The 13,742-nt window shown below is 40.8% G+C and overlaps 1 protein-coding gene across 1 annotated transcript in view; it reads left to right on the top strand.

Moving 5' to 3' along the window:
• The window catches only part of TCERG1L (transcription elongation regulator 1 like), a 1,143,777-nt gene that overhangs the window by 657,837 nt on the left and 472,198 nt on the right, over window positions 1-13,742 (top strand). Inside the window, exon 7 of the mRNA XM_085606206.1 lies at window positions 5,926-6,014. Coding sequence (XP_085462332.1) covers window positions 5,926-6,014 — 89 coding nt within the window. The remainder of the gene's footprint in view (window positions 1-5,925; window positions 6,015-13,742) is intronic.

Consider the following 13,742-nt stretch of genomic DNA (forward strand, 5'->3'; position numbering starts at 1 on the left):
ACCATAGCAAAAGCAGAGCCATTTTAATTGTGTCACTAATATATGACAATCCTAGTTCATTATGGGCAATAAAATTGGAGCACGTAGCCGGAATAGACAATAGTCGTTTGGCAAATTTGTCTTCTATATTTTGTAATTCTTCCACTTGAGCTGTGCCCCATATTGCTGCCTCATATGTAGCTATAGACATTGTTTTTGCTAAATAAATTTGGATCATTTCCTGGTTTGGCTTACTACCTAGGTTTTTTGCTAATTTAAAAGTGCAGCTATGCTTTCCACCATCAGAATTGCTCTATTTGACACCATCTCTTTCCATTTTAGTTTAGTGTCAAACTGAATATCTAGATAAGCACATTTTTTGACACGATCTATACTTTTGCCCTCTATAAGGAACTTCATCTATCTTTTTTTAAGTCACGCCCTCTGCCAAAACAAAGGTCTTTGTTTTATTCACTTGTAAATCCAGGTCTGCAATAAAGGCAGAGTAGATCACTATAGAATTCTGCAAGGGCACCGGGGCTCTAGCCATCAGAACCGCATCATCATTTTTTAATTCAATACAATAATGTACAGGACAAAAAATGTACATATGCACAATTTACAGTTAGAATAATGTAATTATTTAAAAAAAATGTCCTACTGGGCTTTGGATAGTGTGCCCTGCCCCCATTATTTTTTACGGGAGCATGTTGCGGTTTTTGTGAGCAGCCTTGTGTGGTACAGAACTTACTCTAAGGCTGGGCTGGGATTACATTTACTAGTGCTCATCTTTAGGGCAGTAGTAACTTCACAAATGTAGGGCCTGGTTCACGTAGGTAAGCTTAGAAGTTTGGTCTAAACTTAGACCAAACATCCATGTTTATGACTTTAGGAATACACAAAGGGCATTTGCGAGTACTATCTTTATGTCCGCCATCGGATGGATATCCGCCCTGAGTGCGGACATTACGATAAAACTAGTAAATGCCCTGTGTGAATTCCCAAATTCGTAAACTGAGGCGTATGGTCTAAGTATAGACCAAACGTCTAACTTTACCTTTGTGAATCAGGCTTGTAATTTGTGTATAGCAGTTGTCTTACTCTTTTGTAGGTGAGTGTTTGTAATAGCATGTAGTTCTTCCCTAAACTCCTCCATACGCCTCACTAAACCAAACCCTCCTTATCCCTCCCTAAATTCCTCCCATTTAGTAATAGATATTCCCGATTCTACTCATCACTCCTGCTAGTTCCTACCTCTAAGTAGTACATTTACACATACATTGATCTCCCCATGCAAAATATGGGAGAGGAGGATGTGGACATTTCCACCCGCAGGTTTGTGAACTGCATTTTGTTTTAATTAAGCAGACTACTGTAGTACTATGATACATGCTACAAAATTCAGATTGTGAATCAAGCCCTTATTTTTAATTTACTGATAAGTAGCAACTTGTTCCTATTTACTGGGTTATAGTTACTTAGGCGGTCTAATTAGTTGGGATAATGCACATATTTATAGTTGGAGGAAGCTGATACCAAGGTTGATTTTAGTTGTGACTATTGGGTTTTTAAATGAGAAGTCCTTAGTATTAGCATGGACTTTCTTCTTAGTTTCTTCCCCACAGAACATTTTCATGTATCAGTGAAATAGAAAGCAATGGAATTATGGAAGTTTAGGTTATTGATGACTAAGGTTGTTGTAATCATATTTTTCAATCTAGTTGTGCGAGTCTGGCAAAAGTGTGCAGAATCTCTGATAGAAGAGATACGTTGAGGGCAGTATGTGTATTTAGGGTGATGTTTCTTGTATCACTCTGTTTTGTGTTCAGAGTTTGAAATGTAAGTTGTATGTATGTTGAGAAAGTTTTTTTACTTTTTGAGCTGAACATTAGCTGATTTTACAGTGAGCTTAGGTGAGACTTAGGATAAAACTCAATCATGTGGCCTTTAAGGTTATGTAGATATTAAAAACCAGTTGCACGTATGCCTTTGTATTGGTTTGTGTGGTGGTAGGCTAATTGCATCTTAAGATGCTTGCTGCCATCCAGCATTTAGTTTTATAGTGACATATTTTGCACCAGAAATGAGCCGGTGCCATTGATTACTTTCCTTTTGGAGGATGAGAGCAACCAATATATCCTAAAATGTAAAAGCATACTTGGATAGAAAATGTTACATAAATGTAGAATAATATATTATTTCCTAAAAGTCTTACATATTCTATATGGAACATCTCTATTCGGGTATGGTTTATATATATCTAGGATATATCTATATTTATATAATGTGTTATGTGTATGAATCTTTACAGTATTTGCAGTATTGGCTGACTCTGATGTTTTTGAGTCTGCTACCCAAACTATATTACGTAGTATGCATTGACTCAGCATTTGTCTCTGCAGTGGTCTGTACATTTATTAGCATCCACTTGCACAACATTTGTTTTCTGTACTTTGAATTAAAAAGGAGCAGAATAGGTTTCAAATCGTTGCCAATGTTTGCTTATTCATCTAATTCACTAAACATCTAGACTCTTTTCAATGTTTACTCTAAATGAGTTTCAGAAGGAAGTTATTGGAACTGCTTTATTAGAAATTTAGTAGACCTGTGCAGAGATTTACAATTATCCATAGAGTTTCTTTGGGAAAATAGTCTGATCTTTGAATCAATAAATTGACAGCAGTATTTTACTGGAGAAATCGAAGCATTGCGGTTGACAGTATGATTTTATAAAACACCCACACATTAACTCACTAATGTGTCTGTTCATGTGATCTAAACACATCTATAACATCTTAAATGTCAAAATTATGCATCACCGATACATCCAACTAATGAAATTCATCGAATAGAACTCCATTTTAGACCCCTCCCAATCCGGATTCTACAGCAACCACAGCACAGAGACCACTCTACTCGCCGCTACAGACAACATCCGTACTCTCCTCAACCATGGCCGTGATCCTACTCGACCTCTCTGCAGTCTTCGACACCGTCTCCCACCACCCACTCACCACCAGACTCCACGACGCTGGCATACAGGGAACTGCCCTCGACTGGCTCCACTCCTTCCTCACCAGCAGAATCCCAAAAATTTGACTTCCACCCTTCCTCTCCAAACACACAAAGATCAACTGCAGAGTACCAAAAGGATCATTGCACAGCCTTATGCTCTTCAACATCTACATGGCTCCCCTCGCCTCCATCGTCAGAGAGCACGGACTCAGCATAGTATCCTAACACCCAGCTCATTCTCTCCCTCACGAAGGACCCCATCACCACAAGACTCAGCTTCCAGGAAGGGATGAAGGATGTCACATCCTGGATGAGCAGCTGCTGCCTGAAGCTCAACACAGAGAAGAAAGAAGTCCTCGTCCATGGACCCTCCCTCTCTGCCTGGGACTACACCTGGTGACCCACCGCCCTCAGCAGACCCTCCCAACCCCACAGACCACGCCCAGAACCTTGGCTTCATTCTCCACTCCTCCCTCTCCAAGATCAGACAGATCAACGCCATCGCCTCAATCTGTTTCAACACCCTCTGCATCCTTCGCAAGACCTTCAAATGGATCCCCCGAATCAAGAAAGACCATCACCCATGCACTCATAACCAACATGCTGAACTACAGCAATGCCCTCTATGCCGGTATCAACAAATTTCTACTCTGTAAACTCCAGACCATACAGAACACCACAGCCAGACTTGTCCTCGGCATCACTCAACACAAACACATTACCCAACACCTGCAAGAAATCCACTGGCTCCCCTTCGAGAAGAGAGTAACTTTCAAGATACTCACCCACGCCTACAAATGCCTGCACAGCACCGGACCCCAATATCTCAATGAAAGAATCTACTTTCATGTACCCAGGAGAAGCCTCCGATCCAATGACCTTGCCCTCGCCGAAGCCCAGTACATCCGCAGAGCAAGAATGGGTGGAAGAGCCTTTCCTACATCGCGGCTAAGACTTGGAACGAGCTCCCAATTGACATCAGACGCGCCCCCACCCTGCACATCTTCAGGAAGACCTTCAATACCTGGCTCTTTGACCGACTGAAGCTGCCCCCCACCATAGTGTCTTGAGACCCTCACGGATGAGTAGTATGCTTCACAATTCCCTGATTTGTATTTGTATTTGTAGAGTGCAACCTTCCTCCCAAGGGACATTAGAGCGGTAGGATAAGCGGAATCCTGTTAAAGGGGTATTTTGACATATGACATAAAGCATCAGGTCTAGAGCAATAATACATGGACTTCAAAACTTGAGTACTGAGAAAAACCAAGTCTTCAGCTTCTTTCTGAATCTCACTTGGTCCTCAGTGAGACGAAGCTCTTGCACAAGTTTATTCCAATGGGTAGCTGCCAAATAAGAAAAGGAGCGACCCTCTTCTCTAACTCTTTTTATGTGTATGGTTTTTGCTAGTGTGTGGTTGCCTGACCTAAGGTTACGCTAAGGGATATAAAAATCCAATTTATCCTGCATAATTCTAGGGCTGAGATTGATTGATTGATTGATTGAGTGATCGATAGGACAATCCTAGTGATCCAAATAATAACTTGATTATCCTCCTCGAATATATGCTTTGCTGGATAAAGGAAACGTGAATGTTTAAAAGGTTCTAAAAAAGAAATCTGCACTGCTGATGTTGACCTACCTTTCATCTATCTTAGCATGTTAGATGCATCACTTTTTCCACTTACAATATAGAACTCAGAAGTGTGGACCAATGAGAACCTCTGATAAGATATCCATGATAGATAAAAACACTGACTTCTACATTATAATTCTGAGAAGGGTCTTCCCGCTGCCAGAGGTGTCTTATAAGATTAAATAGAACAGAGCCTGGTGCTGTCAAGACGCTACTATTGCACTATTTTCTAAGCCAGAGGCCCTATCATAGATACAGCAACACTAAAATGTATTTAACTCAAGTGGTCAGACCCTACCTTAACTTAAAGAAGTCAAGCTAAGTTATGATGGCCATCAAAGTACTTCATTGGCATCCAGTGGCACAAATAAAACACTAATGTCTCTCTAAAGTCTTCAAAGCACAGGAGAGTCTTGATCCCAATTTTTACACCCTCCTTAAACACCTAACTTTGATATGATGTCAAGTGAGGCAAATTTGGTTGCAAAGGTCAGACCTCAGGACCCTTCATACACTGGCAGTGTGCAATAAAAAATAAAAGACATCCCAATACAAAGTGTTGATACTTTCTCGATGCCATTGTCCACAAAGAATGTCAAGAAACCATTGAAAAAAAAACTGCAGCTGAATTAATCCTACCCACCAAAGACACTTTTCCTTTACTGCAAGAGAATGATTATAGTTACTCATGATCTACTCTACTGTCTACAACAGCAAAATGTAGTGGCTTCTATCCGAAGACTTTTGAAAAGAAAAAATATTAAATATATAAATGAACACACTACAATGTTGTCTAATTCACCAATTCAATGTCTCATCTAAACACACCACACACATATAAGCAGAAACATGCATGTGTACATTAACACACATAGGCACAAACACACATGACATGGCACACAGCCACATATGTACTCTATGTGTTTGTAAAAGTAGACACTATAATTTTAAGGCATTTTGGGCCGAATGTACCAAACTTAAACAACAATACAACACTGTAAGATTTGTGGTCAATTTACATATTCAGATGTGTTCAATGTATCTTTATGATTTGCCTAAGATCATTCTAGGTTGAAATGTTAACTCTAAGAAAGACTGTTGCAAATGACTGAAGCAGAATTATTACAAGTAAAACACATTTAGAAAATTATAGAAGTCTATGCTGGTATTCAGCTTGCTAATAGCAATATTTGATTGAAATGGTTATGGCATTTGTCTTATATTAACGCTATAAATACAGTAATTATGTTGAAAGTCTTTTTATTGATGCATTGTACACTATTTTGCACTTCAAGGAACATGTCATCACAAAAGTCAAAGAGGAAGACTGCCTGCCTAAAGGGAATAAACCTGTTGCATCTACTCCAGTTCCAGGGTCCCCATGGTAAGACAAAAATATTCTCCACATCTTCATGCCTAATATCAAGCTGATTGCAAAAATGCACACATTAGAACAGTATAATGCAAATTTAGGGTTCAACTTGATTTGGATTCCCTTAAGATCACACTAAATTGTAATTACACTTTGGAAAAATGATGCTGAGTAAATCAATAATGAAACGAATATATCCTTCTTAGATTGCCAATGCTGAGTGACATGTTATGTGGTTATTGACGCTGGTCACATCACTTGACTTGCTGTGGTTCCATGCAGTAGAAGATTATTTTTTCGACGTAGGCTGTTGTAAAGTTTAATCTCGTGATACTCAGTAGACGGGCCTCCAAGGATGGGTGTGCTTAAAAGTCCATCACAAGATTTTACAGAAAATCAAGTGGACAGGCAGACATGAGGACAAGGGGGCAAAAGGACAGCATAGGAATGGGAGAGGAGGATCTATGTAGAGGGAGCCATGGGTACAGGGAAACCCACAAACCTGTGAGAAATGTGAGAGCAGGAATGACGGAGACATCAACAATGCATGCAACAGTTGATAATCCACTCTCCAAATGTCAATTCTCAACCCATAGATTATGCTGATATGTGCTAGGTATAATGTCACAGGAGCCCATTTCTTCAGTGGAACCTTCCATGTGAAACCCATAACAATCTGAAGATACTGATCACTGTCACATGATAGCAGTAAGATTACAATGCCTGGCATCTTTCATGGAGTCCCTCCTTAGGAAAATCCAACTGCTACAGACGCATTGTGGCGGATCTAATGGCACAATGTGCTCATCTTACTCCTACAATGGTTTAGTAAAGACTGTTCAGAAGGTAGTTAGGACTTGCACTGATACACTACTACAACCTCATGGAATGTCTAAAAGCTTCTAAATTGTGAGTTGCAATTTCACAATAATATATCATTTCATTTTAAGTTTTATTGCTCCTGTGTTGATACCTCAAAATAAGATACTTGAAGACAAAGAACACATCGCCATATGTTAGATGATATAAAATTATGTTACTGTTTTACATATGAGATCTGTATTTTACGAGTTCAAAAGAGGACCTGAATGTTATTTCCCTTGACATATAACATCATACCCTGTTTTTATTTTCAATCTGGTTAATGTGACGAATCTCAGTGTGATGTTCACCAGAAACATGGATGGTCGATACCTTGCAATGATTGATCCAAAACTTCCACAAACCCTGGACCCCCAACTCAGAGCTAAGCCTAATCACCTCAGATTGAAAGAACTTCTGAAAACTGGAGGTTTCAAAATAGCCTTTACAGAAATCTGTCCAGAGCTGCTATAGCACAATACAATACAATAAACTGAGTGACCGAATGCACACCGACTTGTCTGACTGGACTCCATTGGCCTAGTTATCCTCCTTACTGTATCATTTATATTTATCCTCATTTGTTTATAAGTTATAGCACTATTGTTTGAGAAATACCAGTGCTTTAAAATACACCAAAATAATTAAATGAAAGTAAAAGTATATGAAGCTACCCCAGACATCCCTTCACATCTGGTTAAAGCAACTCCTGTAGTGACATGAAAGATGTTCTTCTTTCTTACTGAGTCACTTGGAGGAGCCTGAGAGATATACTATTAAGGGTGGACATGTGAGCATCAGACGCTGCCCTAACCTGGAAACCTTCAGGAAGGACCTCAAGACCTGGCTCTTCAAGTGACGCGGAGCAGCGGATCTCCCCTCCCCCTAGCGCCTTGAGACCCCCACGGGTGAGTAGCGCGCTTTAAGCCCACTGATTGATTGATTGATTGATTGATTGACATGTGGATTGGAGACACTGAAGCACACATTCAAAGCAGCAAAACCGATAAGGAATACAATACTCAGCCAAAGGAAAATCTCAAAATAAGAGAAATGAAGTCCTGGATGACCCTCTATGACCATGAACAGTCGAAACTGCTTGGGCATTTCTTTCTTGAAGCTTCTTTCACCCACACTCTTGTGTGACTTTTGCCTACATTGCATGACTTTTTGTGGTAGTTTTTGGAAGCTGTATTTCTCTTTTCAATGGTAAACATCCTGATATGCCTTCTGTACTGCTTTTTGGCTGACTGCAAACTGCTTTCAATCCATGTAGCAAAGGGCCATAGGTGAACATAATCCACTTCCTTCTTCTCAATGCATCTTGAAAAAAATGTGTTGTACTTCAACAAACTTGTTCATTTATGCAGCACCACACTTTTACAGTTCTTTTTTTTTTTTAGAAAAGAGGAATTACAGCTTTTGATAATCCTTTACTCAGCAACTGAATAATTGAAGTGGTGCTACAGTAGATATCTTGTGGCAAGCCCCACAACTTCCCTCCTGATCTCTATGCTGCAATAAGACTGTTACGTTGAAACAGGAGGAAATGGTGCCTAAAAGCCCATTAGTGGCGATGGCTCCTTGGGATAAAATGTCCAGCGTTGGTATAGTGTTTTCTATGAATATACAAGAATCTCCACTTGGTCAGGTTCAGCATTCAGGCTTGAGTGAAGGAATTGATCTGACTAGTCCTTGGTTGTGAAGTCGCAAGATCAAAAATGTGTTTTTGCGCATGTGGAATGTGATGTGAAGCTATTGCAGTGCCAAAGTAAAACTGGCACATGCATAGCCTTTTTTACTTATATCTGAGTATTTTTAGTTACTTGCTTCAGTGTAAAATTGAGCAACCAGAGGGATTTTATCTAAAGCAGTGCAAAGGACCAATGGCCAGGTGAAATCCCTTGGTAAGTAAAATCTATATTCTGGGCTGACAGCTTCTCCAACACCCCCTTTAGGCTGAAATATTGATGGCAACCTGCTTTTTGAGAACTCTCAGAATGTCCTTGAGTCTTTAACTCTATACAAGCACTGTTGACATGTTCTTAAGGCAAAGACTTGCTGAGAGTCCTGTTAATTTCCCTAACGCTTCCTATTTGTAGGCTCTCTGGAGTTTGAGGTTTACTGGAGAATTCAAACTACGCTTTTAACCTATCAGGATTCTTCCTCACTTTGTCTATCCTGTATTGAAACTATGGAAGAATGTATACAATATTAATTTCCAAAAAGAGGCGGCAGAGAGTATCAATGATTGTTTTGGCCACAGGCAGATGAATGTGGTTCTCATTCAAAGCTTTTTGAGATGAATCAAAGATATCTTTGAGATATCCCTCCTCAATTAAGGTAACAAAAGAGTGACTGCTTATTTAGTCGATTTGTAAATGTTCTCCTCATTGCTGCATTACTAGGATTAAAGGGAAAAATCATCAGTTATGTGCATGCATTTTAGTCAAAACTGCCACTTTATGCTTGAGGCACTTCATAATTTCAAGCTCTAATCCGAATGAAGCTTCATCCCTTTGTTTATAGGTATAAAACTTTCCAACAAGCATGCACAAGGTTATGTTATAATTAATGGTAGTATTTTATTATTATCATTAATATTACTATCGTCTTTTTAAGTGATGCCTTGGAGCAACAAGTGCAGCATTAGGTTGCATCACTGACTTTTAAACTACTAAATAACGGGGAGAAGATAGTGAATAATTTATATGGTTTGGAAAGTTAGTCAAGTAAGTACTTTAGGGCTGCTCAGATTGCAAGGTGGTTTGTGTGGAAAGTGATAAGTGATGAGGATGGCCAATTTGAGGATGTGTAGACACTGGGATCCAATATCCCATCAACTTTGCAGATTTATGTGAGGATTTTTATTTAAATCCTTTCCTTCACTGGGAACCAATAATGTCACCAAGGCTTCTGGCGGTATCACCTGTACTGAGAGCTCGAACTAGAGTATGATGCCAGGAGAATTGAAAGGGGATATGTTTGGTAGGACACAGATTTTATCTGAGCTTTTAAGTACAGTTGGCAGTATTTATTATTCAAGATAATTTTAGTCCACGAAGGCGGAGACAAAATGTACATGTGCTGCAGAGATGATAACAAACTGCATATGAAGAATAATTATTCTTTTATTATTTGTGCACTGGGTCATAGTTCAATCATTGAGCAGAAATCAAGAGGTTACAGTGCAGATTGAAATCCCAAATTACCGTTTAATGTGCAACAAACATCATTAGCTTTGCTTCGTCTGTCACAATTCAGGGAGGAGTTATGGTCTAGTGTCTCAAATGCTTACTTGGAAACACGGGTTCAAATCCTAACTTTGACCCTTCACCAGCAATCTTCTCCTCATCCCTTAATTTGGCAACACGTGTAATATATGTGTAATATACCATGTACAAATCCACATTAGAGTGTAATGCCCCAGCTAGACCCAGTCATCAGATGTCTGTATCCAAGTTTTAAGAGGACCGCGCACACAATGGGGCAGAATTACAAGCCCCCTGCGCCACCACTATGTCACTTTTCGTGACGTACTGGTGGCGCAGGGGGCTCCTCCATATTTACAAGGAGAGGAAAATCCACCCTGCGTGACTTTTCCTCTCCTCGTAAATATGGCCCCTTCACACGCAGCACTGTGCGTGTAAGGGTCGTTCCATGGGTGTTGCTGTGGGTGTTCCCACGCAACACCCATGGAACAAGACACATCTCCAGATTTACGAGAAATGGTAAATCTGGAGATGCGTATGATTGCTACGCCACCCTAGAGGTGGCCGTAGCGATGCGCAACAAGGAGAAATGTTTTCATTTCTCCTCGTTTTTTCCTCTTTCAATGTGTGCTGCATTCTACAGCACGCATTGAAAGAGGAAAAAGCCTCTTGTGATTGTTTTTGTGCAGGAAGGTGTCCCTTCCTGCACAAAAACAATCTCCTCACGACGCAGGCATCCTTGCACCATGGTGCAAGGGTGCCTGCACCGGTGCAAGGCTGCAGTTTGTGCGCCAGCGCAGGGGAAGCACAGAGATGCGACATATTCTTGTAAATATGTCGCATCTCTGTGCTTTCCAAACTAACGCAGCACAGCACAGCAAAATGACTTTCTGCACCGTGCTGCGTTACCTTGTTGTAAATCTGCCCCAATATGACACCTGTTCGAGAAGTCAAGAAATCTCTAAAAACCTCTACGTCTCCTTGTTCTTACGTACATGCCATTAATTAATTAAACATCAACATTTTCCTTAAAAGACAGCGACCTCTAAAAAATATCAGCTAGATGGGAAATCTTATCTGCCCAGGATTTTTGGGAGGGGGGGTGGAGGAAGCATAGCAAAGCATCACTTTCACTTATTCTGTGTATTCTGTGTATTCTGTGTTCTTCACATCTGGGGGTTCCAATTTGTCTTTTTGTACCCCATTCCCTTTTCCCAGAGACATGTCGGAGCTAAATAAAGGAAAATAAAATATCAAGAACACGAGGAGCTTATTTACAAGCCCCTTGCGCCGCCGGTGCGCCACTTTTCTTTCCCAAACCGGTGGTGCAAGGGCTTGTAAATAAGCCCCGAGGTGTGGCCTTATGATGCCAGATACCAACGCAGGGACATGAAATTGCTTAAGTACTTCGAAAAAAACGTTCATCCTAGGCATTATAATTACAGTGCTGGATGGCACAGATAGAAAATCTATGTTTTAAATTAGAAAATCACATTGATATACCTTTCTGAATGTTTGTTATGAGAAAGACAGATTTAAAGATTGAGTGCACGTGTTTTCACCATTGTGTGAAAGTTATGCTACGCTATTTACATTGAATAAAATGAATGCCACTGAGGCAGCATGGCGGCACTATAGATTTCTAACAGATTAACTGTACCATGTTCTGTCGCCATCTGGTCCTATTAAGAGGTTCCATCCACCCTCCTCATCGGTTCTGCTTTCTGTAACTCGCTTTCATCAGGACCCAATACATGCACTGTCTTCTAAAGGCAGTGAGTGTCATCTCTGAGATGCTTCTGCTACAATAGGCATAGCCTCTTTTCTGAAACTAGGTTAGATGGATGGGTAACTGCCTGGATTCAATTGTGAAGATCTAGTTTTGCGATGCCGGTTTGCAATTTACGTGATCATTTTTGAAGAAACTTTCCACGATACAAATAACTGGGCACAAAATGCTTTTCACATTTCCAGCTGTTTGTGCAGCTGGCGCAACCACAGGTTTGCTGGACGCAGACCTCACCGCATGTGTAGATATGCGTTTATTGCTCAGTAGTGGTTTTTTCATGAAATGGTGGACATGAATACGCCACCAAATTGTACACTATACAATCTTCTTTAAAAAGTTTAAATTTTTTGACATTGTAGAGTCTAGGTTAGATTTATTTAATAATGCTTTGATCCAGAATTGCCTCTGAGACTTTGCAGGGTCCCTTAAGAAAGCCTTCCTTTTCATTCCTATTGTATTTGATAATGACCAACAGATAATCGCCTCTTATCACTGTATGAGAGGATAGGGTTGTCTGTATCAGATAGATAATTATCTATCAGTGGCTTTGATTCTTTTAAACATAGACGCTTCAGGCCATAGTTTCATCCCATCCCTATACACACAAACTAACATGCACATAGCACACGTTCATACATTTATTACTACAGTCTAAAGGTCAAATTCAAGTTTATTACCAAGGTAGGGAGTTTGCATCGCGGAGTAAAATCTGGGATGTAAACGTTGTTTCCCCTTCTGGACATCTAGCCGAGCTTGACAAGGTCAAAGTGAAAGTTTGAGGCCGACAATGAAAAAAAACCTGCTCCGATACCCCATGTGGTAGGCCTCGGTCAAAATGTTACCTTTAAACTTAGAACCTTTTCTGGATCTTTTCCACAGAGGGCCCTCCCTGCTGTCCACCAGTCTGGATTCGGTGAGGTTTTGCCGGCTTCACTTTCAGGGATCTCCCACTCAAACTCTGGAAGTCGAACCTCCAGAGCTCTTCAGGGGGACGAACCTGGAATCCAGGCTGGGTCACAGTTGAAGGTGACCGGCGTGGCTCTCGCGGTCAGATCATTCACATCCTAAAGCTTTTCCCCAAAAAATTCTCAAACTTTCCCAAACTTCTGATGGTCCTTCCAGAAGGTCTCCTGGTGGGTTCCAAGTGTCCAAAACATAAATCCAAGGGTCTGGAACCTCCTAGATGATCATTGAAAGGCCTGGACTTCACTTCCCACAAAGGACTTATTCAACCCCTTAAAACTCTTCTGGACGAACTATGGGAGTGGGGACTCTGGCTGGAGAAGGGCCAGTTAAGCTCTGTTAACCTGTAGCGGCAGGGATTCCACTCCTTACTCCTTCTTGAAGCAAGGCAAAGTCCTCAGAGTTGTAGTCCAAGATAGTGCAGCTGGTGAAGGCTTCATCAGTTAGGCCCTTGGGTGCAGTTCTGGATTCCATTAGGACAATCCTCCTTCTTCTTGTAGTTTCAGGCAGTAGAACTGAAAGGCTCTGCATCTCTCACATATTTATCCAATGCTCTTAAGCAACATGCAGGGGACTACCCCTGCCCAATGAGGTGCTGGCAACACCCCCAAGGATGACAAATTCCTCTAAAGTGTGGCATAGTAGTGTCCCAGAAAGCACTATTCTCTCAAAATTCATCATTGCTGAAATTTCAACAGAGTAGCAAGAGCTAACGAAACCAAACTCAGATTATGGCTTATTTCCATAAACTCTCCTCACTCAGATCTGTGAATTTCTTTCTAAAGGCTCAAATCTGGCAGGGAGAGGGGGTGGCCCAAGCTGACAAGCTTGCTCAACCTGTTCTTCCTTTGAAGCTAATGCTTTAGGGCACAACCTACTGCTCTGGTATTCCTGTGCCCCACAGAATTCTCTGCC

Source organism: Triturus cristatus, chromosome 1_2 (genome assembly GCF_964204655.1).
Source record: "Triturus cristatus chromosome 1_2, aTriCri1.1, whole genome shotgun sequence".
Taxonomy (NCBI): domain Eukaryota; kingdom Metazoa; phylum Chordata; class Amphibia; order Caudata; family Salamandridae; genus Triturus; species Triturus cristatus.